At 41.0% G+C, this 27848-nt stretch overlaps 2 protein-coding genes across 4 annotated transcripts in view; one reads left to right on the top strand and one right to left on the bottom strand.

Annotated features, from left to right (window-relative positions):
* Positions 1-8258, bottom strand: part of LOC148037438 (SNARE-like superfamily protein) — a 61137-nt gene extending 52879 nt beyond the window's left edge. The window contains exon 1 of one of the 3 annotated variants that reach the window (XM_087676375.1): positions 7953-8258. In XM_087676375.1, the coding sequence (XP_087532501.1) occupies positions 7953-8224 (272 nt within the window). In that variant the 5' untranslated portion in view covers positions 8225-8258. The remainder of the gene's footprint in view (positions 1-7952) is intronic. The other 2 variants (XM_087676374.1, XM_087676373.1) reach the window with 2 other exon arrangements.
* Positions 8259-22216: 13958 nt separating this feature from the next.
* Positions 22217-22756, top strand: LOC148037437 (uncharacterized). The gene has a single exon (XM_087677108.1). The coding sequence runs from the start codon at positions 22217-22219 to the stop codon at positions 22754-22756; it is 540 nt and encodes a 179-aa protein (XP_087533234.1).
* The last annotated feature ends 5092 nt before the right edge of the window (positions 22757-27848 follow it).

Below are 27848 nucleotides of genomic sequence, written 5' to 3'. Positions count from 1 at the left end.
CATGTGCTAAACAACCTTGCATATTTGATTAATAACTTAATCAAATGTTACTAGCAAGATTAAAGCATCTCAAAATTTCACGTCCCCGTGACAGTAGGAGCACCCAACGGTTCATGCATCTATCTTTGGAGAAGCCATAGCACCAATATGTCAAACTTGTAAAGGGAGGCTAGGAGGGAGAAGATAATGGTATCCCCCCAATGGCGCAGCAAAAAATAAAGTTTTGGAACCTAATAGTGTTGCCAATTCCACAACCTTTCTTCATCTTTAATTATGAAGACCTTTGTTAGCTCTATCAGTACCTTTGCTCTAATACCATGTAAAGAAATGCTAGGGTTTGTAGGGAGAAACACAGTGTATGGCAAACACTATAGTAAAGAAACTCAAAAACATAGCAGAAGAAGAAAAGTAAAGAATGATAATCACTAAATCATGCTGAATAAATCAAGCTCGTACAATGAAGCAAATCTCGGACTGCACTATCTTAGCTAATCAAGTGACAATGTTTGGAAAGAAATTGCATTGTAAAGGGAGCAAAACACAAAGAAGTGGGGAGGAGAGGACAATGGCCAAGGGAGTGAAATCCTGTCCTCAAGGGCTAGCAACAGTCTCCAAAAGGTGTCTGTGAGTTGGTAGGCCATTGCAAGCAACAAACACAAGCTACTGATGAAGGATGCTGACAATAGGCTAATGATGTGGCAGACCTACAGCAAATGCAGCCTAATCTAGGGTCACTAGGTGGCTAGCAACGGCATAAATCAGATTTTCAAGTTCACGCTGCAGGCAATAGGGACTAGGTTGATGGTGAGGAAAACACAAGTGTATTTCTAGTGTCGTAGGAAACCCTCACATGGCCAACAGCTATCCACATTGCATTGGATATAGATTCAAAAAAATTCAGGTCTCTAACTATGTCCCTCTAAGCTAGTGAGATGGTCCTTGTACAATTGAGATTTGTTTTAAAGCGCTTGTGTTATGAGCATCCAAAAGTGACAAATCCAAGTCAATAAGGAAGGTAGTGTCAGAGTGCAGCGGTGCGGAAGCGTAGGACTGAGAGAGAGAGAACGCAGAGAGAGGAGAGAGAGAGAGTGGAAGATGATCTGCTGTATAAAGTGTGCTGTATACAAAGATATGCAGATATGTACACGGGCGCAGTGCGCTGGACTGCGTGTCTCCACCTCGACGATGCAACCTCTGTTCACCTCGAAGTCCATAAATAGCCAGAAGGTTTTCAGCAGTCTCCCGCACTTCTCTGCTCGCAGATTACAGACTGGTGGAACGCGCAGATTCTGTCTCTGTTCGCAGATTTCAGACAGGAGATAGTGCAGACTGCAGTGGACTTCGAGGTGAATAGCAGGTTGCATCGTCGAGGTGGAGACACGCAGTCCAGCGCACTGCGCCCGTGTACATATCTGCATATCTTTGTATACAGCACACTTTATACAGCAGATCTTCATCTTCCACTGTCTCTTTCTCTCTCGCAGCCTGCCAATGCACCGTCTAAGGTTCACTCAAGAACCCTGCCAAGAGCCCAACAGCAAAACAAAGATCAACACGAGTGTTGAGGAGCCAAATCAATGATCCAATCAACTGACGATAGCGGGAAGCATCCGCCATGGGAGAAGCTGAATGGGAAGTGGCCTTCCAGTTCGGATCCATAGGAGTAGAAAGGGTCCGACAATCCTCCATCGCAAAAGACACCAAGAGCTCCTATACATATCTTTGCTGAGAGATGAAGATCCCCCTCGGAGACTGATAAATCTCATGGCCCAGAAAGAAATGGAGTAGACCCAAGTCCGTCATCTCGAACGTCCAATATAAAGCTGCCTTCGTCTCTTGGACCTTCTCTGCATGATCACCTGTGACAATCAAATCATCAACATATAACACAAAAAGCACACAACCATCCTCGGAAGTGAGAACATAAAGCTGCAGATCGGCCTTAGAACGCCGATATCCCAACTGTGACTGAAGGAACGAATCAATCTTCTCGTTCCATGCACGGGGAGCCTGCTTGAGGCCATACAAGGCCTTCTTCAACCTGTAGACTTTCCCATCTGAAGATCCAAAGCCACGAGGCTGCTCGACATAGATCTCCTCCTTCAAATCACCATTGAGGAAGGCCGACTTCACATCCAACTGGTAGACACGCCATCTCTTATGGCCAGCCAAGGCAAGAACAGCTCGAATAGTCGCCATACGAGCAGTGGGGGCAAAAGTATTATGACAATCAATCCCTGGGCGCTGTGCAAAACCTTTAGCAACAAGGCGAGCCTTGTGCTTGTCCAAAGAACCATCGCTAAGGTACTTGGTCTTGAAGACCCATTTGACGCCGATCACCTTCTTATTCGGGGGGCGTGGCAAGAGTGACCAAGTGCCATTCCTCTCAATAGCCTCCAACTCGGCTTCCATAGCTTTCTTCCATGGTGTGGACTGTAAAGCCTCCTTCACGGAGGTGGGCTCTCGATCCTGCATAACACGGGTCATCAAACAATAGTTAGAGCAAACAAGCTCCGTAGAATGTGCCTTGTGTCTTCGTGACCGCCGCGGACCATCTTGCGGTCCCCACTCCTCAAGAACCCCCTCGATCCTTGAATCACGGAGTGTATCACGGGCCTATCGAGAAGGAGGCCGAACCTCCCCTCGTCTCTCGCCACCAGCTGAAGACTCTAGAATATCCACCGGTGGTAACTCCTCGGGGGTGACCGGTGGAACAGTAGACTCTGTGTCAAAAACAGAATCACAATCAAAAGGCACGGGCTCCAAAGGAACTGTAGCAAGAGCCCAACTCTCCCCTGGATCTCCAAGAACGGGATGCTCCTCACCCGTTGATATGGCCGGAACCTCCACAAACCGCACATCACGACTAGTATACACATCCCCCTTGACGGGATCATACAATCGATAGCCTTGGGACTGGGAGCTGTAGCCAACAAATACCTGTCTTCGGGAAGCTGCTTCAAATTTATCACGGTGAGCCTTGGGAATGTAAACATAGGCATCACACCCAAAGACCCTAAAGTAAGAAATATCGGGCTTAGTCCCAAAGTAAGCCTCAAAAGGTGCCATCCCATCAACGGCCGAAGTGGGGGATTGATTAAGGATGTGGACTGCAGTAGCCACAGCCTCGGCCCACAAAACCTGAGGGGTCTGTCGGTGCTCCATCATGGTGCGCGCCATCTCGATCACACTGCGGTTTTTCCGTTCAAGAATGCCATTTTCTTGAGTGTTGGTATTAGCAAACTCCTGGTGAATACATTTATCTGCACAAAAACGAGCAAACTCATTAGAAACAAATTCACCACCCTTATCGGATCGCAAGGTCTTCAATCTCCGGCCTGATCGGTTCTCCTCAAAGAGAAGCCAATCCTTGAAGTGGGAGAAAGCTTCCGACTTCAATGCCAAGAAATAGGCCCATATCATCCTGCTGTAATCATCTACGATCAGCATGAAGTAGAGCTCCCACACAAGGACTCGTTCCTCATAGGGCCACATGTCACAACTCTATAGAAACAGAATTTGTATCCTTTTTAATTAATTTGTCTATATAATGATTTATTAAATTTATTTCCTTTGCACTAATTAGATATAAAGAAAAGTGCATTGGAGCTAGCCACTGATGAGTGGTCACAAGTTATGGTGGACCCACGCGGTGGGTTAAAGAAAAGATAGTTCACACTTCCACCTATATGACCCGATTGGACGCCTGTGACTAGAACTCATGCATATCAGGGTTAGACTCGCACACAGAAAGGATTGATGCCTTGAAGTGTGGGCTAGATCCACCAGAACAAACAGTTACAATCAACAAGATGGCATGATCATGAAATGCTTGTATAATGTGCATGTGTGGGCTGAAAGCTTGAAATGCACATTTCTTTGCATAGGAAAGTCACATGAAGATTCGGATACCATTTTTGTGATGTACACGAAAAAAGCTTTCATATGACACCCATATTGGGGGGGTCCCTAAATTTTAGGAGATCCCTAAATTTTAGAAGATCCCTAAAATTTAAGAGCCTCGAATTAGCCTAAAAATGCTAGTCCTAAAAAATAGGGATGTCATTCTAAAAATAGTAAGTTCTGTACTCTGACTGTGCTTACTAAATTTGGTTGTTTCTATTCTTGACAGTATTCAACCCAAAAAGGAAGGCCATAGAGAAGAGACAAGTGTCAAGACACTTGTCACACAAGTTTCCAAGTGTCCCACCACTTGTCACATCTCATGACATGTGGCTGGACACTTCTCTTGTGCTACTCCACTTTCCCCTTTTGTACTAGCTCTCCCCTCTCCTATAAATAAGAGCTCGTTTTTCTTCATTCAACATCATTTTTCTTTGCTGTAAAATCATGTACAGCACCCACAGATAGCCAGAAACTGGCCCTATCCATCCCCATCATCATCCCCCACTTCTCCATTATCAAATTCCTCCATATTCCCTCTTCTATCACTGTTGTTTTACAAGACAGCAAGCCTGTAAATTCATTCCAGCACCTTCTTCTTGAGCTCTTTCTTCCATTTTAGCTACAAGAAGCAAGCTCTATCCATGTACTGTTGATCTACGATGGAGAAAGGCTGAATTCCCCTTTTTCTTCTCTCATACTGTAAAGAAATCAGTTCTTATAATTGCATAATAGATAATGCATGTGTGTTTGTACATCGTTGCATGATCTTGTGAAAGTGAGAATTACTTCTTCTCACTCTCAGGTTGATTGTAACTGAGCTCTTCCCTAAGGGACTTGGGTTGAGCAGAAATACATTCCTTCGGGGGGGGGTTGCCCATCTTCAACCCTCAATCTTGTCTCCATTACTTTTACATTTTCATGGCTGTAATTTTGTGAGTAATTTTCATTTTCAGCTTTAAGTGTTCATTCTCTTTTATATTAAATCTCGAAAACAAGCAAATATCATAATTGTTAAGCATACTACGTTGTTCGGGGCGTTTACACCACATAGATCCGTAGATACAAGCTCCATCGGTGAAGTAGACCGCCGCGAAGCTGTGTGGGGAATGACATCCCTATGCTGCTTCCCACGAATGCGGGAGACACATGGCTGCTGGCTAACCACTATATCCGGCAACCCTCGAACAAGCTGTCCACGTGACGCCCTCTGAAGATAATCATAGTTGAGGTGACCAAACCGAGCATGCCATAACTCTGACTGTGTCTGAGAGGAAAGAAGAAGAGTAGAGAGGGCGGTGGAAGACTTCAATTTATAGATGCCGTTCTCCTCATATCCGGATAATAGAACCTTCCTTGACCCACGATCAAGGACTCGCACCGAGTTATTGTCAAACTCCACCAAAAGTCCAAGGGAGCAAATCTTATGAGCTGACAGGAGATGATACCCTAAACTGGTACATGCAAGACCTCTGAGGTATGGGTACCACCACGACCATCTGGAATAAGCTGCATCTTACCCCGTCCTGCAATAGACACGGAAGAGCTGTCTCCAATGAGAATCTGCCCACGCGAGGGTCGCAACTGAGCAACACCATCTGATGAAGGAGTCATGTGCCGGGAGGCACCACTATCAACGATCCACTCTCGAGCCTAGGGAGCCGTCATCGCAGCATCAGAAGCATTCGGTGAAGAGTCCTCAATGACAGCTAGATGAAGAAATGCAGCTGATGAGGATGCAGCCACCACTCCAGAATCCTTCGTGTCCTTCTTGTTGGTGTCCTTCTTGTCTTTGTCAGGGCAATCCTTCTTCCAATGGCCAGTCTTTCCACAAATATGGCATATGGATTCTTTATCCTTGTCCTTATCCTTCTTTGACTTGTTATCCCCCTTCTTCTTCTTTTGGTCCTTCCCCTTTTTCTGAGAGGCTTGACCTGTCAATGCCTCCGACTTGGAAGCATTCTGTCCCTTTAGCTGTTCCTCTTGGTCCAAGACCATAGGAACCAACTCTTTCCAACGAAAAGTAGACTCTCGCCCCGAAGCAATAAGGACAGAGTAGAAAGTACCAAATCGTGGCGGCAACTGGGACAATAGCGTGATCGCCATGTCTTCGGAGGAAATCGGCTTCCCCGCATTCTGAACCTGCATCTGAAGCTGTCTAATCTTGATGATATGTTCCCGCAACGAAGAAGACTTGTTTACGAACAAGATCCGCATCTGAACCTCCAAAGAAACCCGCTTCATAAGGGTCATCCGGTTGTACATCTGATCAAGCTCCAACCATATCTCCCGAGCAACCGTCAAGTGCTCGATGTGAGCTATCACGGCTGTAGTACAAGACAGAAAAAGAAAGGAACGAATCCTGGCATTCAGTTTGTCCCAGTGAGACTGAGCCTTGGCCAACTCTGCACGAGCATCGGAAGAGAGTTTGGACTCATCTCTTACCAAGGGCCGGTCGATCTCCTATACAAGCTCCGCCAAATCATACGACTCAAGGATGGCCAACATCATGACGCGCCAGATGCAGTAGTTGTCGCCATCGAGCTTCTGATCTGCAGGAAGAGCCGGTAAGACAGGCACCTTCCGGTCCATAATTGTCTAGAACTCCAAGTCAATCTCTGTAGACATCCTCACCTATAATGCCTTCACAAACACAAAAGCAGCCCCCTCTGACTGTGAAAACTCAGCCTGCTAAGGCTCTTCCGCGTCCTGAAACTTCTTCACCCGCCGGAGGCGATGAAAAAGCAAAACCTGCACTTGAAAGCTGAAAGCTCAAACTTCCTCCTCGTCAACCAACAGTAAACAGCAGCAAATCCACCACCTGGACTCCTTTCCTGCGCGCCCACGCTCGCTTCAGCCTTGTTCCGAGGCGCAGCCCTCCTGCCTGCCCTCAAACGCTGAAAACGCAACCTTGTGTCACGATAGAAACTCCTCTTCAGGTTGATTCTGCGCTCAGTCAGCCCTCTAACACTGCCCTGATACCATATCAGAGTGCAGCGGTGTGGAAGCGTAGGACTGAGAGAGAGAGAACGCAGAGAGAGAAGAGAGAGAAAGAGACAGTGGAAGATGAAGATCTGCTATATAAAGTGTGCTGTATACAAAGATATGTAGATATGTACACGGGCGCAGTGCGCTAGACTGCGTGTCTCCACCTCGACGATGCAACCTGCTGTTCACCTCGAAGTCCGCTGTAGTCTGCACTGTCTCCTGTCTGAAATCTGTGAACAGAGACGGAATCTAGCGTGCCACCAGTCTGTAATCTGCGAGCAGAGAAGTGCGGGAGACTGCTGAAAACCTCGGCTATTTATAGCCAGAAAACAGGGCGCCAGAAAAGACCTGTCAGCCGACTAACAGGACAGGTCGGACTGCCACGTGGCAGTCCGACTGTGCAGTCCGACTGCACCTGGACAGAAACTATCCGACTGCACCTGATCAGGTGATGATCTCTAACAGGTAGAAATGCTGAAAGTCCATTCATCCCCATGTGAATGAAGCTAAAGGAGCTGGTGACCATTTAGTGAACTCACAAGAAAAATATGCTTTTTCTTCTTACCTACCGCCTTCATCCAACTCCCCTTTGAGATAAAACTATGTTTGTGAATAAAGAATCGTGATGTTTTCTTCCCTACCAAATTTTAGTGTAACGGTAGAGGTCTGGGGGCATTAACTTGTGTTCAGGGAAATCTAGGTCAAGTGAGTCGTACTCCACTACCATCCATCCTTATTTAAGCACCTGTCAAATTGAAGCCACTGAGCATCCGGCACGTGCTAATCCAGCTACTCTTTCCAAAGGACGGGGGCAAAATGTTGTCGCCGATCTATCCATCTCTGAGGAGCTCATTCTCGATCGTACGCCATTGCATGTGATCACAAGGTATAGCTTAGAAAAGGGGGGGAAACAAAGGAACGCTACTGTCTCTTCCAATGATACTATTGGACGAGATCTGCAACCGCAGCATGATCGCTGATCTGTTTCTTTCTTAGATTTTGCCGGGCGTTTATTCACCTCGGAGAAAAGGCGACAGCAAAATGAAAGCCAGCGACTGTACCGTTCCAGTAGAATATTGCCGGCCGGATTGGTGAACAGAACGCACATCAGCATGGCTGCGCCCGCCGGAGCGATCCGAACTAGGACGTCGTCGACGGTGGCGCGCTCCTCACATCCGTTTCTCACGTTGATACATGGAGTGCGTGAGCTAAGTCGTTCCGCTGTAGTAGTGCTTTTGGCGCCCCGGCCCCCCCTTCTATATATCGCCAGCAGATTTTCAATTAACAAGGAAACATGAGGGTCTCCAAGAGCACCGGCAACGCTCACTACCATAGCGAAGCTTGCGAGCCTCTCTCGCTTCGCATTTTGTCCACCAAACGCTTTTTACCAAAAAATTTACTATTTAAACTTACCTTGCGTGCATAATAACATAAACTTCAACCTTAAATATTTCAAAATCAAAGCAAGGGTCCATAATGCAAGGCTCTCTCAAAACACAATGGAAAGAGTACAACTTTTTCCCAACGGAAGGCAAGTCCATCTATGAAGATAGACACATGAATCTCTCCAAAGCCAAAAGTGAAGTAGAAGAATCCTTACTATGCAGCCCCGACCTCCCCTTGACTTTCTGCGGGGGTGCCATGCGTCCGGCACCCCTTGCGCGCGTCGATGCGCCCGTCGCCCCTGTCTCTGGCGAATCACGATCCTCAGGCTATGTCCTCGAGCTCAAGCTGCGTGGGTGAATCCTCGAGCTGCATGGCGAGCAGCTCTTTACAAAGAGTTGCTGCGAGTATCGTCTGCGAACATCACTGAAATAAGCTTTTTCCCATGCGCCTGGCCTTCAAAACCAAATCCCATATTTAAACTTGCTCTCAGTTCCCAAGTGTGGAGTTATTTTCAAGTATCTATATCAGAAATCTTATGTCTGCGAGTATCGTCTGCAAAGAAATGTGTGTGTGTGTGTGTGTGTGTGTGAGTGCAAGTGTGTGCGTGTGTGTTGTGTGCATGCCATTGTGAAGAATGAGAGAGGGGGATGTGTGTAGGCATGTTAATAATTAATGTGCATTATTACATTGCCAATGTTTATGATGCACTTAAATATGTTTGACGTTACTCTCTAACATGATTTTCATTTTTCCATGCAGTTTTTGTACTTTTGCTTTCGTCATCAACTCTACTCTTTCATCATCGTCAATACTTCTCAGGTGCATATTTCTCTCTCTCTCTCTCTCTCTCTCTCTCTCTCTCTCTCTCTCTCTCTCTCTCAAAGCTATAAAAGTTAAAATTGCAATATTTTAATTTATTGGATGTTTAATTTTTTAATGTATGCATGTCATGTCTTTTGATATGAAAGTGTGTTAATATTATTTCTTAATGTGTTTATGCGCGTTCTTAATTAATGTGTTACATGTGTCATTAATTAATGTGTGTATGTGTTTTAATATAAATGTGTGATAACATTATTATGTTTGTGTTAATAGTATGTATTCATATGTAGATATGTACTAATAATTAATGTGTATTATGCATTTGAAAATAAATGTGTGTTATTAAATAATGTGTATTATGCGTGTTATTAATGTATGCATGTCATGTCTTTTGCTATGAAAGTGTGTTAATATTATTTCTTAATGTGTTTATGCGTGTTATTAATTAATGTGTTATGTGTGTCATTAATTAATGTGCATGTGTTTTAGTATAAATGTGTGATAACATTATTATATTTGTGTTAATAGTATGTATTCATATGTATATATGTGCTAATAATTAATGTGTATTATGCATTTGAAAATGAATGTGTATTATTAATTAATGTGCATGTGTTTTAGTATAAATGTGTGATAACATTATTATATTTGTGTTAATAGTATGTATTCATATGTATATATGTGCTAATAATTAATGTGTATTATGTATTTGAAAATGAATGTGTGTTATTAAATAATGTGTATTATGCGTGTTATTAATGTATGCATGTCATGTCTTTTGATATGAAAGTGTGTTACTATTAATGTATGCATGTCATGTCATGTCTTTTGATATGAAAGTGTGTTAATATTATTTCTTAATGTGTTTATGAGTGTTATTAATTAATGTGTTATGTGTGTCATTACATTGTTAAGGTGTATTACGTGTTTTAAGTGTTTGATTAATTAATGTGTGTATGTGTTTTAGTATAAATGTGTGATGACATTATTATGTTTGTGTTAATAGTATGTATTCATATGTATATATGTGCTAATAATTAATGTGTATTATGCATTTAAAAATGAATGTGTGTTAAGTGTGTTATGGAGAGGATGTGTGATAATATTGTTATGTTTGTGTTAATGTTATGTATTGATATGTGTATGTGTGTTATTAATTAATGTGTATTATGTGTTCTCTAAAAGTTGCAAAGTTGAAATTTAAATATTGTAATTTATTATATGTAAAATGCTTTTCTTTATCGATATACACTTTGTCTTTCTCAAATACATGTGGATATTCATGGTTTAATATAGAGTTAAAGATGTGTTAATGTTGATGAATAAAGTAATTAGATTGTATATTAAAACTTAAAAAACTTAATAGTTTGTTCATTTAAGTTTTAATTAATGCTTGAATACTTTAATAGTTTAATGCTTTTATGATGTCCCTCATGTGTGTATGGATAGTCATGCTTTGATGTGGAGAAAAAGATGTGTCAGATATTTTCTCGACATGGTCTCATTGTGTCTCTCTCATGTATGCATAAATATTGTAATACTTTGGTGCACCTAGGTCATGAAAGTATTTAATTACTTTTTAAAAATATACTCTCTCTCTCTCTCTCTCTCTCTCTCTCTCTCTCTCTCTCTCTCTCTCTCTCTCTCTCTCTCTCTCTCTCTCTCTCTCTCTCTCTCTCTCTCTCTCTCTCTCTCTCTCTCTCTCTCCCTCTGTGATCTCTTAATACTTTGTGTAACCATGGCAGTATGGAGCATGCTGAAACATCTGGTGCAAGAAACAATGTCCATGTACCAGACATTGTTTTGTGTACTCCCAATGCACGAATGAATGTGCATAAAGCCAAAGACATGGCTAGGAGGAAGTCAGTACGGCGTGCCCTCAAACATGTCAAAGGACACAACACTTCCGTTGTATCCCTAAAGCTCCTGCATCAGTCGGATGCAATTGAGAAGCAAATCAAGAGTTTAAACAAACGTCAAAGAGCTTCGAACTCCTTCTATCAAAACTTTGGTGATCGCCTTCAAAGGATCGAAAAAATCCTAGTAGAAAAATATGAAGGAGGCTTGGCTGATGGGATAATTTTGCAAGATGAGATAGATGAAATAAAGGGCTATATAGGAGAAATCTATGAGTTGTTTCGCAAGCACTGGACAGGGTGTGCTTTGGAAGACCATGCAGAAAACTTGCGAGACCTTGCTAAGAGCAATAATCGTATAGAGGATGGAGTGTGTGAATTACTGGCTCAAAAGAATGCAAGCGTGCTTGCACCTAAGAGCATTTGCCTCGATGTGCATGTCACATCTCTAAAAGTTTGCCTCAATAGGTTCTCTACAATGTTGAACCTATTGAATCGTCGCATGAGTTCATCATCCAATGCATAGTTCTCTTAGCATATCTAAGGATTTCAATAACTTTTTGTCGGATCCTCCGATAGATATGTCATTCTATTGTTGGATTTGAGAATTTTCATGTGATTTGGACTTTTGTATCCCCCGTGATAATGACATAATATGCTCTTTCAATTTATATTCTTGCACATGTAAGATTATATTGTTGCTTATGTGATGTTATAATCTTCAAATTTTATATTGAAATAGTGTTTAGAACAAATTTATCTTGAGGTATATATTTGCTAAAGTCTTCCCTAAGAGATAGGAAGAAATTTTAGTACGCCTAGGTCATAAAAGTATGCAATTACTTTTAAAAAATGTTCTCTCTCTCTCTCTCTCTCTCTCTCTCTCTCTCTCTCTCTCTCTCTCTCTCTCTCTCTCTCTCTCTCTCTCTCTCTCTCTCTCTCTCTCTCTCTCTCTCTCTCTCTCTCTCTCTCTCTCTCTCACTCACAAAATACGTTGTATAACGATGACCATATGGAGTGTGCTGAAACATCTGATGCAAGAAGCAATGTTCCTGTACCAGACATCATTTCGTGTGTTCTCAACGCACGGATGAATGTCCGTAAAATCTAAGGCATGGCAAGGACGAAGTCAGTTTGATGTGCCCTCAAACATGTCAAATGACACAACAATTGTGTTGTATCCCTAAAGCTCATGCATCTATTGGATATAGTTAAGAAGCAAATGAAGAGTTTAATCAAACTTCAAAGAGCTTCAATCTCCTTCTGCCAGAAATTTGGTGTGAATCGTCATACGAGTTCATCGTCCAATGCATAGTTCTCTTAATATACCTAATTCCTTCAAGACTTTTTGGACAAAACCTCCAATAGATATGTCATTTTATTGTTGGGTTTGAGAAATTTCATGTGATTTGGACTTATGTATCCCTCACGAAAATGATGTAATATGCTATTTCAATTTATATTCTTGGCTATGTGAGATTACATTATTCCCTATGTGAAATTATAATCTTTATCATAGTATAGACTATAATAACGTTTCAAAAAACTTCGCATTTGTAAATACTAATATCAAAGTACCTTTTTCTTTTTATCTCAAGTTTTTCTCGACAATGGTACTTCCAACACATTCTGTGCCTGGAGATTGTGTATTACGTGCACGTAGGAAAATGCTCAAAATTACTAAACATAAACATAGGCACGTTGCAAGAGTTAGGACTGAATAACATGTTCGTGACCATGCAAGAGATATGTATGAACAACATCATGCAAATGGAAACTATATGGATGTTCAAATCCCAAATCAACTATATCAAACCAATCAATTTTGCACTGCATCTTGCTCTACTGCTCATGATTTGGTATCCTTTCAGGTTCAGATGTCTACCACAACTCGACAATACAATCCTAATGGTGGCTTGAGTGTGCGTAGGCAAATGCTTAATGTTACGAGAGCTGAACGTATGCACATGGCAATAGTTAGAACAGAATTACAACAACTGCATCATGCTACCATAGATAGAGATACATACAATGGCATCCAAGCTACAAGTGCCCAAATGCCAGTTGCACCATTGTTGCCGTTGGAAGTTCAACCACCTCCTATTCATCAAGGCGACAATGCAACTATCCACAATATAGATGTTGAGATGTTGGATAACCATGAATTGCTACCCTTTGGAGTGGGGGTACGTAGCACAAGTCGACAAAGAAATGGAAACACAAATAATCCAGATGGTGGATTAAGAAATTGTAGGTAAATGCTTGATGCTACTAGAGCTGAATGTAGACATAGGGCAAGAGCAAGAACCCAAATACAACAATTGCATCGCACTACAACAAATACAATTGATATAAGTGCTCAAATGCCCGGTGCACCATTATTGTCCTTAGATGTTCAATTGCCTTGCATTATTCAAGAAGAGAATGAAGCTATCCATAATGCAGATGCAAGTACTGAGATGGTACATGACCAGTACAGTATTCAAGCTCCTATATTTCTACCTCAAAATGGTGGATTCTGTTGGGGTAAAGGCGCCTCCGCCGTGCTGCCCAGTGTATTATTCCACTGACAATACCTGCCATTGCACACTGCAGGTGGCGGGCGCCCATCACGTCACTTTATTCTTACATTCATTTTAGTGACTAGTAAATAAAGGAAGGCCCGATCACACATTGTGACTGTTGGAGTTCCCATTTCTTGTCTCTCTCTTTCTTGCTCTTGCTCTCCCACCATAGCTCGAGTGCAAGCTTCGATCCTTCTCACCTTTCAACTGGTATCAGAGCTTGGCTTCCTCTTGCTCGAGCTCAATTTGGTGCTTCTCTACCTTCACATCGATTCCCTTCACGCATTGGATCTCCATCCCGGCAGCCATATCCGATCTCCCCGAGCTCTTGTCACTCCCCAGCTTCCCGAGCACCTTCCCGGCCTATTGAGGCACCTTCAAGGCATTGGTACTGAGGTATTTGATCATTCTTTCAGGGTTTTATTTCAGTCTACAGGTTGCAAACAGCAAGGGCAGCCATGGCTTCAAACCCTTGAAGCTTATTTCCCTCATATTGTGCCTTACACCTATCAAGGCTCAAAGAGGCTTGTCATAGGCCTTTGATAGGCCCTTCTTGAGTCCCCCCATTACCCCCTTTCAGCCCATGTGGAGCAGCAGCAAGTTCAGCACCAACAGGACAGATTGCGCCATTTTTTTTTAGGCTGTTAGCACTCGTCTACTTCAGCTCCACACTTGGCCATTGCTTCTTGCTCTCTACCTTGAATGAGAGGGCTATTAGACTTCATGTTTGATGTCATTCAAGATTTGGGCATTGGTCTTGATCATTCGGGGCTGATTTCTTCAGATTTGGGACTATCATAAACTGTCATAACACGCTGAAAACATTGGCAGCAACATTGGCATTAGCATTCCGGTTGTGCTATTTGATGCCCGTATGCGTTCTACTCGATGCCCGAATGTCTTGGGAATGTATCCACATGATTATGCCATGATTTTGGCCTAAAATATTGGCTGATTTGGGACTGTCATTTACTGTTATACAGTGCTGGAAACAGGGCAGCCACACTTAACATTGGCATTTGATGCTTATACTCTACTCCGGTTACCTTGTTTGATGCTCGTATGCGGCCTACATGATACCTAGTGCCTTGGGAATGTATGCACATGATTATGCCATGATTTTGGCCTGAAATATTGGCTGAAATTTCTTAGTTTTGACAGTCAAACTTGGCTGTAATAACAGTGGGCTGAAGGTACTTTGGATGCTTTGTCACTTACCTATTGGTATCGGATGTATGCTTTGGGATTTGCCATCATCTATCTGACATTTGGGGACGACTTTGAGCTCATGTTTGAATCTATGGAATGTATTTGAGCTATGCATAAGCTCCGTCTTGGTTGGTATTCACTGGCATTTGGACCGACTTGGCATGCTCTTGGACCGCTTATGCCTCATGTCTATGCTTGATAGTTAGGCTTCATACATTACATGCTTTGGTTCGTGATATATGCCACTTGGTTCGTCTATGCTTTACCAACATTGGGAGCTTTGCCTTGGATGTATTTGAGCATTTCCGACTCAGTTTGATCATTTACTTGGTTGCTATCGGATGTCATTGAGTTGACAGAGATCTTATTTTGGGATTATGTATTGCTCGTTGGTTGCTTCCATCAGTTGCTTCATGTATGTCATGCTCTTGGGATGCGTATGACGCATTGACTTGGTCACTTGTCACTGGTACTTTGTCTTGGGTTGCTTGAGCCCTTAACTCGTTTGTATGCCTTTTGTGCCAGTGGGAGCATCTTGTATGCTTACTTGACCTTGAGCAGGGATTACATGCTATTGGAGCAGTCTATGTCATTGAGCAGTTATAGATGTATTGAGACTTTGGGATTATACTCCGACAATTGGATGTTGCATTGAGTATATGTCTTGGTTCATAGGATGCTTATGAGCTGAGTCTCAGTTTTGGATCCGCTTTCCTTTGAGCAGACACCTATTTGTGTTAGGTTTTGGTAGTTGCAGGTACATTTTGCCTGGATTGTCTGGGGGTGTGCCTCTTACTGGCAGATGCTATTTGACATCTCTCGGTGTTATGCTCATGTATTTTCACTGTCATTTGGCTTTGCTTTGTCCTCTTTATGCCGGCTTTGGACCTAGCATTGTTTAGTTGACATTAGATCCAGTTTTGGGACAGTTTGCTCTCATTATTGCAATTCTGAAATTTATTACAGCAAGTATTTATTGGTGGACTGAGCAGTATTTTTAATGCTAAAATTTCCTGATTTGGTATACCGCACCTAGTACTAAGTGGGTAGCATCTTTTGGCACACTTTTCTCTCACCATTTGGAGCTCATTTCAGTGGATTTTGGGCATTTTCTGCAGTAAAACAGCCAGCAGTTTTACATTGTCTGTGCATTTCCAACCTGCATTATGGCGTCCTCTTTGACTGATAATGCCATATTTAACATCACAAAGTTGGATGGTACCAACTACTCTTATTGGAAGAGTCAAATTTGGCAGGTCTTGGTGCAGAAATATCAAATTAAGCCACTTCGGTTGAGCGGGGAGTAGCCTAAAACTATGGACAATGACGACTGGCTTGAACTTGATGAGCTATGCAAGTCCACGATTGTATTGTCTCTCACTGAACAGGTACATTATAATGTATTTGAGGAAGCACAGAGTGCATGAGATCTATGGAATAAGATCAAGAATCTTTATGATAAGAAAAGTCCGGCGAGTCAAATGTTCTGGTTGAAGCAGCTTATGGATCTGCGCATGAAGGATAATGCGACTATGTCTGCTCACTTGAGCCAATTCCATGCTATACTGAAGAACCTGACTTTGCAAGATATCACCTTTGGAGAGGAAGTAACTCCTCTTTTCTTGCTTGGGACTTTGAATGAGTCATGGGATGTATTCCGCACTGCTCTGTGTGCCTCTAGTGCTACTCTGAAACTGAATGATGTTGAGAGTGCTCTTCTGCAGGAAGACGTTAATCGCAAAAACTTGGATGCCTCTCGTGTTTCACATGCTTTGACAGTTAGAGGCAGGAATGACAGGAATGATCGTGGTCATGGCCATGGCCGTGACTCGCAGAAGAGTCGGTCTAAATCTCGTGGAAAGTCGCGTAGTAAGTCGCGTGGGCACAACGCTAATGTCACTTGTCATCATTGTGGAAAAAAGGGCCATATCAGACCAAAGTGTCATGAGTTGCGCAATGAGAAGTGCAAGGATAAGGGGAAAGAGAAAGTGCAGGAGAAGTCCTCTGATCGCAGCATAGTACCTACGAAGTCCAGCATCAAGATTGAAGAAATTAATGTCACGCAGACCGAGGATTTTGATGGTAATGATGAGTTCATACTTGCAGCTAGTTCTTTTGATGCCTCATACTTGACTGAGACACCTTGTATGTATACACAGTATTGGTTATTGGATTCAGGTGCGTCCTTCCATGTGACGCCTTACCGTGAGTGGTTTCACTCTTACCGTACTGTATCTGGATCAGCCCCGCCCAGAATGGTTTGGTTGAGCGCATGAACAGGACTATTCAGGAGCGTGTCCACTCTATGCTTAGCTATGCAGGCCTACCACAGAGCTTTTGGGCTGAGGCAGTTAGTACGGCAATGCATATCATAAACCGATCGCCTTCTAGTGGATTGGATTTCCAGGTTGCAGAGGAAGTTTGGGCTGGTAAGCCACCCTCTTATGCGCATCTCCGTGTCTTTGGATGTGAGGCATTCTGCCATGTGCCCAAGGACAAGAGGAGTAAGTTGGATCCAAAGAGCATTAAATGCATCTTTCTTGGTTATGGTGATTTAGGAGAGATGGGCTATCGCCTATGGGATCTGCAGGCGCGGAAAATAGTACGCAGCCCATGATGTAGTCTTCCATGAAGACAAGATGCACAGGTAGTCTAAGAAGGTGGTTGAGATCCGCAGAGTGATCTTTCAGGAGGAGCCTAGAGCTCCTGCACAGCCAGTTGGACAGCCTACAGCTGCAGCAGATGCTCATAGTTAGGGTGTTGGACAGGCAACTGGGCAGGCAGTAGAGCCTGCAGTGAGACGATCTGCTAGAGACAGACGTCCACCTAATAGATTTCAGCCCTCTATGCATTATGTTTTGGTTACAAATGCAGGAGAACCTTTCACTTATGATGAGGCTATGCGCAGGGGTGACAGTCACTCTTGGGAGAGGGCTATGCAATCTGAGATCGACTCCTTGCATAAGAATGAGACTTGGGATTTGGTTGCCTTGCCTAAGGGCAAGAAAGCTTTGCCATGCAAGTGGGTGTACAAGTTGAAAAGTACCCCTGGACACCCCAAGCCGGCATACAAGGCTAGATTGGTAGCAAAGGGTTTTAAGCAGGAGCATGGTGTAGACTTTGATGAGGTCTTTTCTCCTGTGGTTAAGATGACCACCATGCGCTTGGTCTTGGCTTTGGTTGCCCAGCTTGACTTAGATCTATATTAGATGGATGTCAATACGGCTTTCTTACATGGGGACTTGCATGATGAGATCTATATGGAGCAGCCTAAGGGCTTTGCAGAACCTGGCAGGGAGCACCTAGTGTGCAAGTTGAAGAAAAGTCTTTATGGCTTGAAGCAGGCACCTAGGGAATGGTATCATAAGTTTGATGCCTTTATGCAGTCACAGGGCTACAGTAGGAGTGCTATGGATCCATGTCTTTACATGAAGAAAGCCCATGATGGTTCATTGCTTATTTTGGTACTCTATGTGGATGATATGCTGATAGCAGGGAAAGCTCATGATGAGCTAGATGCTCTTGAATCTCAGCTAAAGAAGAGCTTTGAGATGAAGGATTTGGGACAGGCCTCTCACATACCTGGTATGCGCATTAGATGCAACAGGCATCAGGGACTCCTCTACTTGTCACAGAGGGAGTATATTCATAAAGTCCTTGAGCGCTTCCGCATGCAGGACGTAAAGCCTATTGGCTGTCCATTGCCTTCTTATGTGAAGGTATCACAGGCCGATTGTTTGCAGACAGATGAGCAGAGGGCCGAGATGGCCCAGATCCCTCATGCTTCAGCCTGGGTAGTTTGATGTATGCCATGATAGCCACTCGTCCAGATATTGCCTTTGCAGTTGGTGTTGTGGCACGCTATATGGCTACACCTGGCAGGAAACATTGGGATGCCATGAAGGGTATCATGAGGTACCTGAAGGGCACAACAGATATGTGTATTTGCTATGGCAGCCAGGATACAGGGGTCGTGGGGTATACTGACTCCGATTATGCAGGACATGCAGATAGTAGGAAGTCCACTTCTGGCTATGTATTCACCTATGCTGGAGGTGCTGTCTCTTGGATGTCCAGGGTTCTGAAGTGTACAGCTTTGTCTACCACTGAGGCCGAGTATGTTGCAGCCCCACTGAGGCTTGCAAGGAGGCCATATGGCTAGGCCGTCTAGTTGCTGACCTTGGGATTGATGCTATACCTACACTGCATTCGGATTCTATGAGTGCCATTCAGTTGGCTAAGAAACCGATCTTCCATGCGAAGACGAAACACATTGAGGTGAGGTATCACTTCATATGTGGTGTCGTAGAGGACAAGTCTGTTGACCTTGTCAAGATCTCACTGACGAGAATCCTGCAGATCTGCTCACGAAAAGCCTCGCTACTGAGCACTTTGCCTTCCTCAGGAGATTGATGGGCGTTGGATGAGATGTTGCCTTTCCTCATCCCTTGTACTTATGTACAGTTGTACTGTCTTTTTTCTTTTCTTTTCTTTTCTCTCTCACTGGGGCAGATTCGCCTTTAAGTGGGCGAATCTGCCCCAGTTGTTGGGGTAAAGGCACCTCCGCCGTGCCGGCCCGTGTATTACTACACTGACAGTACCCGCCACTGCACACTGCAGGTGGCAAGCGCCCGTCACGTCACTTTATTCTTTACATTCATTTTAGTGAGTAGTAAATAGAGGAAGGCCCGGTCACACATTGTGATTGTTGGAGTTTCCATTTCTTGTCTCTCTCTTTCTTGCTCTTGCTCTCCCGCCATAGCTCGCGTGCAAGCTTCGATCCTTCTCACCTTTCAGATTTTGTTCAATTCTCCATGACATGCCACCAAATTTGGATATTCATCCATCGATAATAATTTTGCTCTTTCAAAAACCAAATTTGTATGTAATTTTGGCTTTTGTTTCAATGGGTGCAAAAATTGATGAGCTTTTGCCTCAAAATGGAAATGGTTATACTTTTCGAGTTCATGGATCAATATATCACTGGATGGGTTCCCTATTGCCAAGTGAGGATGGACAACAAATACCAAAGTTTGCACAACTTTATATTTATGACACTGATCATGAGTTATTGAATCGCATGGGGGTTTTACTTGAAACTTACTACAAGAGCTTCAACAAATGATGCATGATCACAATGCTTACGCACATGCCTTTATAGCAGTTGGTGCAAGCTTGCAACGCAATGCATCAGTAGAAATAAGAATGTCCATTTTTCAAAATCGATCCACCTCTAGACGATATTCAGTTCCCACTACAAGTGAGGTTGCTGCGATCATGCCTGGACAAGGTGATGATGATACACTTGATCATCATAGCATTCAAGTTCGCACACGACAAGGCCATTTGATTTATATTTCTAACTTACACAAGGCATATATGCCACTGTTATATGTTCTTCTTTTTCCAAATGGAGAGGATGGATGGCATACTAAAGTTCCATATGCATTTATGGATGCTCATATTAATGCCAATAATCTTGCAAATAAAGATTGTGTCACTCAAATGCAGTATTACGCTTTTCGACTTCAGATTCGAGATGATACTAATGCATGTCTTTTGCATGGTGGTTGCTTGCTACAACAATACATTGTCGATGCTTATTGTAGCATTGAACAATGTAGATTGGCTTGGTGTCGTCATAATCAAGCAACATTGCAAGTTGAAATGTATAGGGGATTGGCTGATATGGTCAATGGTTCAGATGCAGTTGATACTAATATCGCTGGGATTGGTGTGGGCAGGAGAATAGTATTGCCATCTAGCTTTATAGGTGGACCAAGATTCATGTACTAATTATATCAAGATGCTATGGCAATTGTGTGTAGCAAAGGCAAACCTGATTTGTTTATCACCATGACATACAATCCTAAGTGGTCTGAAATTACAGATGCTTTGTTGCCTGGTCAAACTGCACATCATCAGCCAGATTTAACTGCTAAAGTTTTTCATTTGAAACATAAGGACATGATGCAGTCGATAGTGAAAAAGGAGTTGTTTGGTAAAGTTACTGGATATGTGTCCGTCATAGAATTCCAAAAGAGAGGCTTGCCTCATTCACATACGCTCTTGATATTAGAACCACGCTTTAAGCCACTAGAAGCACGTCATTATGATAGACTGGTGCTCTGAGCTACCTGATAAGGAAAGGTTTTTGGATTTGTATCGAATTATTACTAAATGTAACATACATGGTCCGTGTGGTGAGTTCAATCCAAAAAGTGATTGCATGGTGGACGGAAAGTGTATAAAGGATTATCCAAAAAAGTTTATACATACAACTACAGTTGATAAAACTGGTTATCCTTTATACAGACATCGAGAGGATGGAAGGACTCATAATGCTAATGGTAACCTCTTGGATAACCGATGGATAGTGCCTTACAATCCTTATTTGAGTTCCAAGTATAGTGCTCACATAAATGTTGAGGTTTGCTCGACAATTGCAGCAGTCAAATATTTGTATAAATATGTATATAAGGGCCATGATCGAGCAACCATTCGGTTTACAAGTACGCGTGGTTTCGGATCCAATGATATTGACATAGAAAATATTGATGCACAAAATATTGATGAGATTGAGAGGTACTTAGATGCACGATATATTTCAGCTTCTGAAGCATGTTGGTGAATATTTGAATTCAAACTTCATGATGAGAAACTTGATATTCAACGATTGCAAATACATTTACCTGGAGAGAATACTGTTTCCTTTCGTGACTCTGATAACATTTGTGATGTGGTGCAAAATGAAAATGCTCAAAAAACAACTCTCACAGAATGGTTTACATGCAATCGTTTGCACCCTGATGCTAACATAGTTCTCCGTCAAGACTTTCCAATGTTTTGGGTTTGGAATGCACGCAAAAAAATGTGGACAAAGAGAAAGCAAGGAAACACATGTGGTCGAATATACTTTGTTTCACCTATGTGTGGAGAAAAATACTATTTGCGCGTACTACTCACTGTATGCAAGGGGTGCACATCCTTTGAGGCATTGCATATGGTTGATAATGTGGTATATTCAACTTTTAAGGAGGCTTGCATTGCAAAAGGAATGTTGGAAACAGATGATGAATGGCAAATGTGTTTGCGTAAAGCTGCATTGATGCAAACCGGTGCTCAACTAAAATTTTGTTTGCATCCATCTTGGTATTTTGTTTGCCTGCTCGACCTGGGGCTCTATGGGAAGAGTTCTTAGGTCCATTGACAAAGGATATAAAACATCGACTCTCCTTGCAAAATAGGCGAAATGTTGATATGCAAGATGAGGCCAATAATCATGCATTGATGCATATTCAAAAACTTTTAGATCAACATGGATGCAATTTGACAGAGTATCATGGATTGCCTGAGGTGACAATGCAAGAGTACACAAATCCTTTGATCCTTGATGAACAACTATATGATAAGGTAGAACACGAGAATACCTTCTTAACAATGCAAGCTTTGTTGAATGATGGACAAAGAAATTGTTTTATGGCAATAATGAATGCTATTGATAGTGGTTTGGGTAAACCATTTTTCTTAGATGGCCCAGGCCGTTCTGGAAAAACATTCCTATACAAATGTTTGCTTGCAAAGCTTCGCAATCAAGGTCACATTGCAATAGCTACAACATCCTCTGTTATTGCTGCATTGCTTTTGCCACATGGTCGTATTGCCCATTCAAAGTTCAAAATTCCATTGCAGGCAGATAATAATTCTACATGTAGTATACCTGTTCAAAGTCACCTTGCAGCACTGTTAAAAGAGGCAAGTCTTATTTTGTGGGATGAAGCTCCTATGTTACATCGTAATACCTTTGAGGCACTAGACAAAACTTTACAGGATATAATGCAGTGCGATATGCCATTTGGTGGTAAAGTTATTCTACTAGGTGGAGATTTTAGGCAAATATTACTTGTTGTACCAAAGGGTACTCGTGAGGATATTGTTGGTGCTGCTATATGTTGTTCCAATTTGTGGCAATATTTCAATGTTTTGAAACTTACACAGAATATGCGGGTCGCATCACATCAAGATTAGTTTGTTGCATGGTTGCAAGACATTGGAGATGGAAAAGATTTGACACATACTAATAATATATTGCAAATTCCACGTGCATTGTTGTTAAAGGGAGGATCTATGCAAGACTTGATCAAAATTGTCTATTGTGAAATGAATTGTGTAATTGATTAGAAAACGTTCTTTAGTGGACATGCCATTCTTGCGCCTCGAAACAATGATGTGGAAATGATAAACAATCATGCATTGCAACTAATGATGGGAGAGGTTAAACAATACTACATTGCTGATTCTGTGGATAGAACCGAGGAGAACTTATTCCTCTATTCTGTGGAATATCTAAATTCCCTTGACCTCGTTGGAGGTATTCCTCCTCATATTTTGCTGCTCAAAGTAAATGCTCCAATTATATTGCTCAGAAACTTGAATCCTTCTAAAGGTTTATGCAATGGTACTAGGCTGGTATGCAAGGCTTTCAATAAAAAGGTCATTAATGTAGAGATAATTACGTGGACCAATATTGGTGACAGCGTTTTTATCCCGAGGATAACTTTCATCCCAACTACACTAGAACTTCCTTTCTCAATGAAATACTTGCAATTCCCAGTCTGTTTGGCGTTTGCAATGACAATCAACAAATCTCAAGGCCAAACATTATCATGTTTGGGGATATATCTAAAAACCCCAGTCTTTACTCATGGTCAACTCTATGTTGCTTTCTCAAGAGTAAAGTCTCCGGACAGATTGAAAGTCTTGATTAATGAGAAAGAGAACATGGTAAATGGTACCATCAATATTGTATATAATGAAGTTTTACAGAAAGTATTGTAACCTCTATTTTTTCAAAAGTGTAATGTTTGTTCTCTCATATTATATTTGCATAGTATTTTTATTTCAATACAATCAAAGCCTTTTTTTCTTCTTTGTTCACATATCTATAAAATGTAGTGTTGTACTTTCTTATGCTCTTTTTCAATAGTGAGTTCTTCATCGATGAAAAGCAAGTTTGAATTATTTTCTCTGATTTAATACTTTAATGTTTTAATCATATCTCTCATTTATGGATAGATATTTATGATTTTATGTGGAGTTAAAAGTATGTTTGTTTTACTATATGAAAACATTGTGTTTAAATTATTTCTACCATAAAAAGTTATTTGAACTTTCTATCATATTATATTTGCATAAAAGTTTTGGTACAATATCATCAAAGTTTATTTATTCTTTTTTAATCATATATTTTCAAGAAATGAACTATTTTACTGTCTCCTGTTCTTTTTAAGTATTAAGGTTTTCAAAGAAAAGTAAGTTCAACTTTTTTCCTTTAACAAAAAATGAAATGTTTCAATCTCTCATGCTCTTTTGAGATATTATATTCCTTGAATAAAACCATGTTTGACTTATTTTCTATGAAAGTTTGTTTGCATTTATACAAAAGTAAGTTTTGAGAAATTATCATGTATAAAGTTATTTTGTACAATATGCATTACAAACTCTTTTTCTCTTCTAAATTGGTCTTCTAATTTCAATATTGTAAAGTCTTTTTTTTTCCTTTTTAAAATTTTTAATCAATATTACTAATTTTTATGTTTTCTAAATTTTATTAATAGATGGCCCAAACAGTATTTGAATATTATCGTGCCTCTCCTTATCAAATGAGACTTCAAGAAGCATCGCGAACTATTGCTATGGATGATATTATCCATAGAACTTTGGCTAGGATAATCGAAAGATTACCCAATGATGGATTTACTAATGGAAACACTCCTTTATATATAGAAATTTTATATTTTGGATGGATCCAATGCTACTATGTTGGACAAACAAATGTTGAGTACTTCATATCTCGGTCCCACACTAGACACATACCGAATGACTGGAGTAAATGGGAGTTTCAAGATTTATCATGTTTTGTAACTTTGCATCAGTTTCATCCAAATTCCGCCGGACTGCTCTACTAATGTTGAGCCAATAGTATCACGTCCCCAAGTAATACTTACTCACCATTTTCATTAATGTTTTGCTTTATAAATTTAATATTGTTATTTCTAAAGTCTTTTTTTTTTTCGTTTTTAGATGTTGCAGCACAATCTGGGGCACGGTGGTTGATTTTCGACAGTATAACTATCTTTTTAAAAACATTATATACTTTCTTTTCCATTTACGTGTTGTTATAGTTGGAATTCTTTCAGTGATATTTAAAAATCACTTTTGCTTCAGTTATGTTTTCCAATTATTATGGTTGAGATAATCAATGTTATTGTATTGAATTGTTAGATTTTATAATGAAGTTTAAAAATTGCAAGACTATTTGATTCATTGCTAAGTGGAAGAATGTGTGAACAAATTAAGACATTTGTGCTTTACGTTCCGACATGAAGCGCCAAGAGAAAGTTGGTGCATAGCGCTAGCTCTGGAGCGAAGCGCCGAACAGAGTCTAACCGGGTGAAGTCTAGGCGCGGAGCGCCTAGTGCTACCATAAGTTGGAATGTAACAAAGCCTCAAAGAAAGGACGGCAAAATGTAAACATAAACAAATAAGATACAAAAAGGTTTTAAAAAGTTTTGTTTTTTCACAAAATGACATTGCTAGTGAGCATAAAAGTATCTGTGACATTGTGTATTGGCGATGCTTGCACATTTATTTCACACGAATGGTTGCAAGCATCGATCTCTCGAAACTTCCTTTTTCCTGAAATGAATGCGCAAATCAACTATCGAGAGAACACTTGCATGGAAAAAGAATTTAAAAAGAAAGAGAGAATATAGATCGAGTCACTTGAATTAGGAGTTGGTGTGCAAACCTTCATTTCACTATATATAATAACACCAAGGCGCAATTGATGCACTCTACTAAGCATGAAAGATCAATAAACTCATGATGCTCCCAACATCGCGAGATGTGCAAATAATGTTTTTTTTCAATCAAAAAAGCTTCCAATGGGGTCAAAACAAGAAAACATTAGACATAAGATCCATATTGAATCTCGACAAATGCTAGATTGAAGGAATCTACGTAGGAAGAGTTGGTAGTTGTTCAACAACACGAACAAGGCTCCTATGCATAATGGGATCTAACAACATAGATGTGAATTTCTCCTAGAGATGTAGTTGAGTTTGAGAGGTGGGGTAATATTTGTAAACGAGGATATACATCTAAAGAAGTCAAGGAAAGAAGTATAGATTTCCAATGCAACAGGAGTGAAAAACTAAGCAAGACAGATAAAATTTGTGAAAGTAGACCATACTTATATATACATATGAAATCTCAAACTTTTCACAATGTTAATTAGACAAAAGTTCACACCATACAAAAAACCACTTTTTTGTAAGATATGAGATTCAAATTATCTTCAAAATCAAATAGTAATTGGTAAAACCAACAATACCACATACTATAGAGGTAACCTTACTTCCATAATTAAAACAACACTAACATTGTTGGTTAACTAAAAATCTTTTTAAACAACGAATTGATTTGTATAAGCCATTCCAATTATGCAAGTGGAATTGATGTTGCCAAACCAATCATGTCAATAATCTATTGAACAGCAATGGACATTGTAAGACATGTTAATCGCAATAGCATATAAAGAGGGCCCCCAAAGGGCAACAAAGAAATATGAGAGGGCAAGCATAGGAGAAGACAACAAATAAAGTCTTGCAAATGCTATTGAGGAACCTCTCTCAATCCTTAGCTAAAAAAGAAACATCGACTCGTGTCAAGAGCCCATTGAATCTACCAATAGATATCTTGGGTGAGGCCACTTCATTTTTCAGAAATAGCACTTGTTCTTTGGACTTCCCAACAAGCAACGTGCCAATCATACCTTCTAATCCCCTTGAATCATGTCTCTCATCCTTTAGCATGTTATGCACCATATGCCTTATTCCAAAAACTCCCTCTACTACACCATTCAATTTAGTGTGCAACTCACTAACAATGCTATTGAGGCGAAGACACTACTCTCACCTCCCACATAACATCATGCAAGCATGCAATCTACATTTGTACTTCCTTTGAGAGAGACTGCATTGCCTCCCCAACAGAACTCACCAATTTCTAAATTTTGGCTTCAAATTTTTAGGAAAAAAGTAGCAAGTAGAACATCCCTGATTGAATAGCACCAAGAAGGCAAACAATGTTGATATGTTTTTGTCACCACATCCCTAACATTGCACACATCCATTGCATCCATAGACATTTCAAGTGCTGGTTCAGTAAATGTGACTTGCAAAATAGGGACCGAGAATTGCCCACACTCCATCACCAAAGATCATGCTAATCAAAATAGCAAAACCTGACAATTAAAACTATTTAATCACAAGTTCAAGGAACAAACGACAACCTTGCAAAAAGAAGTGCACCTTGGCACCAGATAATATATAAAGATTTAAAATTTAATATGAAGTTCATTTTACACACAATTCCTTTCTCATATAATATCATGTTAGAAATGTTTGAATTGAAACATTGTAGAAGGTGGCAATTTTATTTGGCCCTTGCAACACCTTGAGATACACAATATTGGCAATGGAAAGAGAGCTTGCACTTCTGTCTTCCAACAAAACCTTTATAGAATATGCAGATCTCACTTAACTAAAAGCAACATAAAGCTCACCGTGGGAAAAAATGAGCATCTTTAGATATAGACCCAAGAATGTCAATGTTTGACCCTAAGACTCGTTAATAGTCCTGGCAAAAGCTAGCTTAATTGGGAATTGCCTCCTCACATGATAAAGGGCAACCCTGCAGAAAGAGGAATAAAGATGATATTGGGTATGAAGATAGTAACATCAATATTAGTTCTAGTGATGATTTCAACCTCAATGACTTTTCTATGGAACTGTTTGCATATCAAGCTTGTACCATTGCAAAGGCCCATAGTAAGATTCAAATTTCTCGAGAGTATCATCAGTGCATTTTTTTTTCAACACTAAACAATATGGGGAAAACGCGCCTCCCAAATAAATGGTGTTCAAATGCTCACTTAAGTAAATGAATGAATTTGAATTGATCTCAACTATAGAATTAGCATTGTAATATGTGTGAGAATCCCTCGGCATTTTACATAAGGCAACAATGTACAATGCATCAACTTCTTTGTTTTTTA

Source organism: Lygodium microphyllum, chromosome 4, assembly GCF_053477565.2.
Source record: "Lygodium microphyllum isolate KBCC chromosome 4, Lygodium_microphyllum_v1.1.10, whole genome shotgun sequence".
NCBI classification, from domain to species: Eukaryota; Viridiplantae; Streptophyta; class Polypodiopsida; order Schizaeales; family Lygodiaceae; genus Lygodium; species Lygodium microphyllum.
The sequence above is the reverse complement of the archived record's forward strand: the minus strand, read 5'-3'. Positions and strand labels throughout refer to the sequence as shown.

Bases quoted from the DNA above. Each gene is read 5' to 3' on its own strand.
- LOC148037437 (XM_087677108.1), top strand. From the start codon at position 22,217: ATGAATGCTATTGATAGTGGTTTGGGTAAACCATTTTTCTTAGATGGC.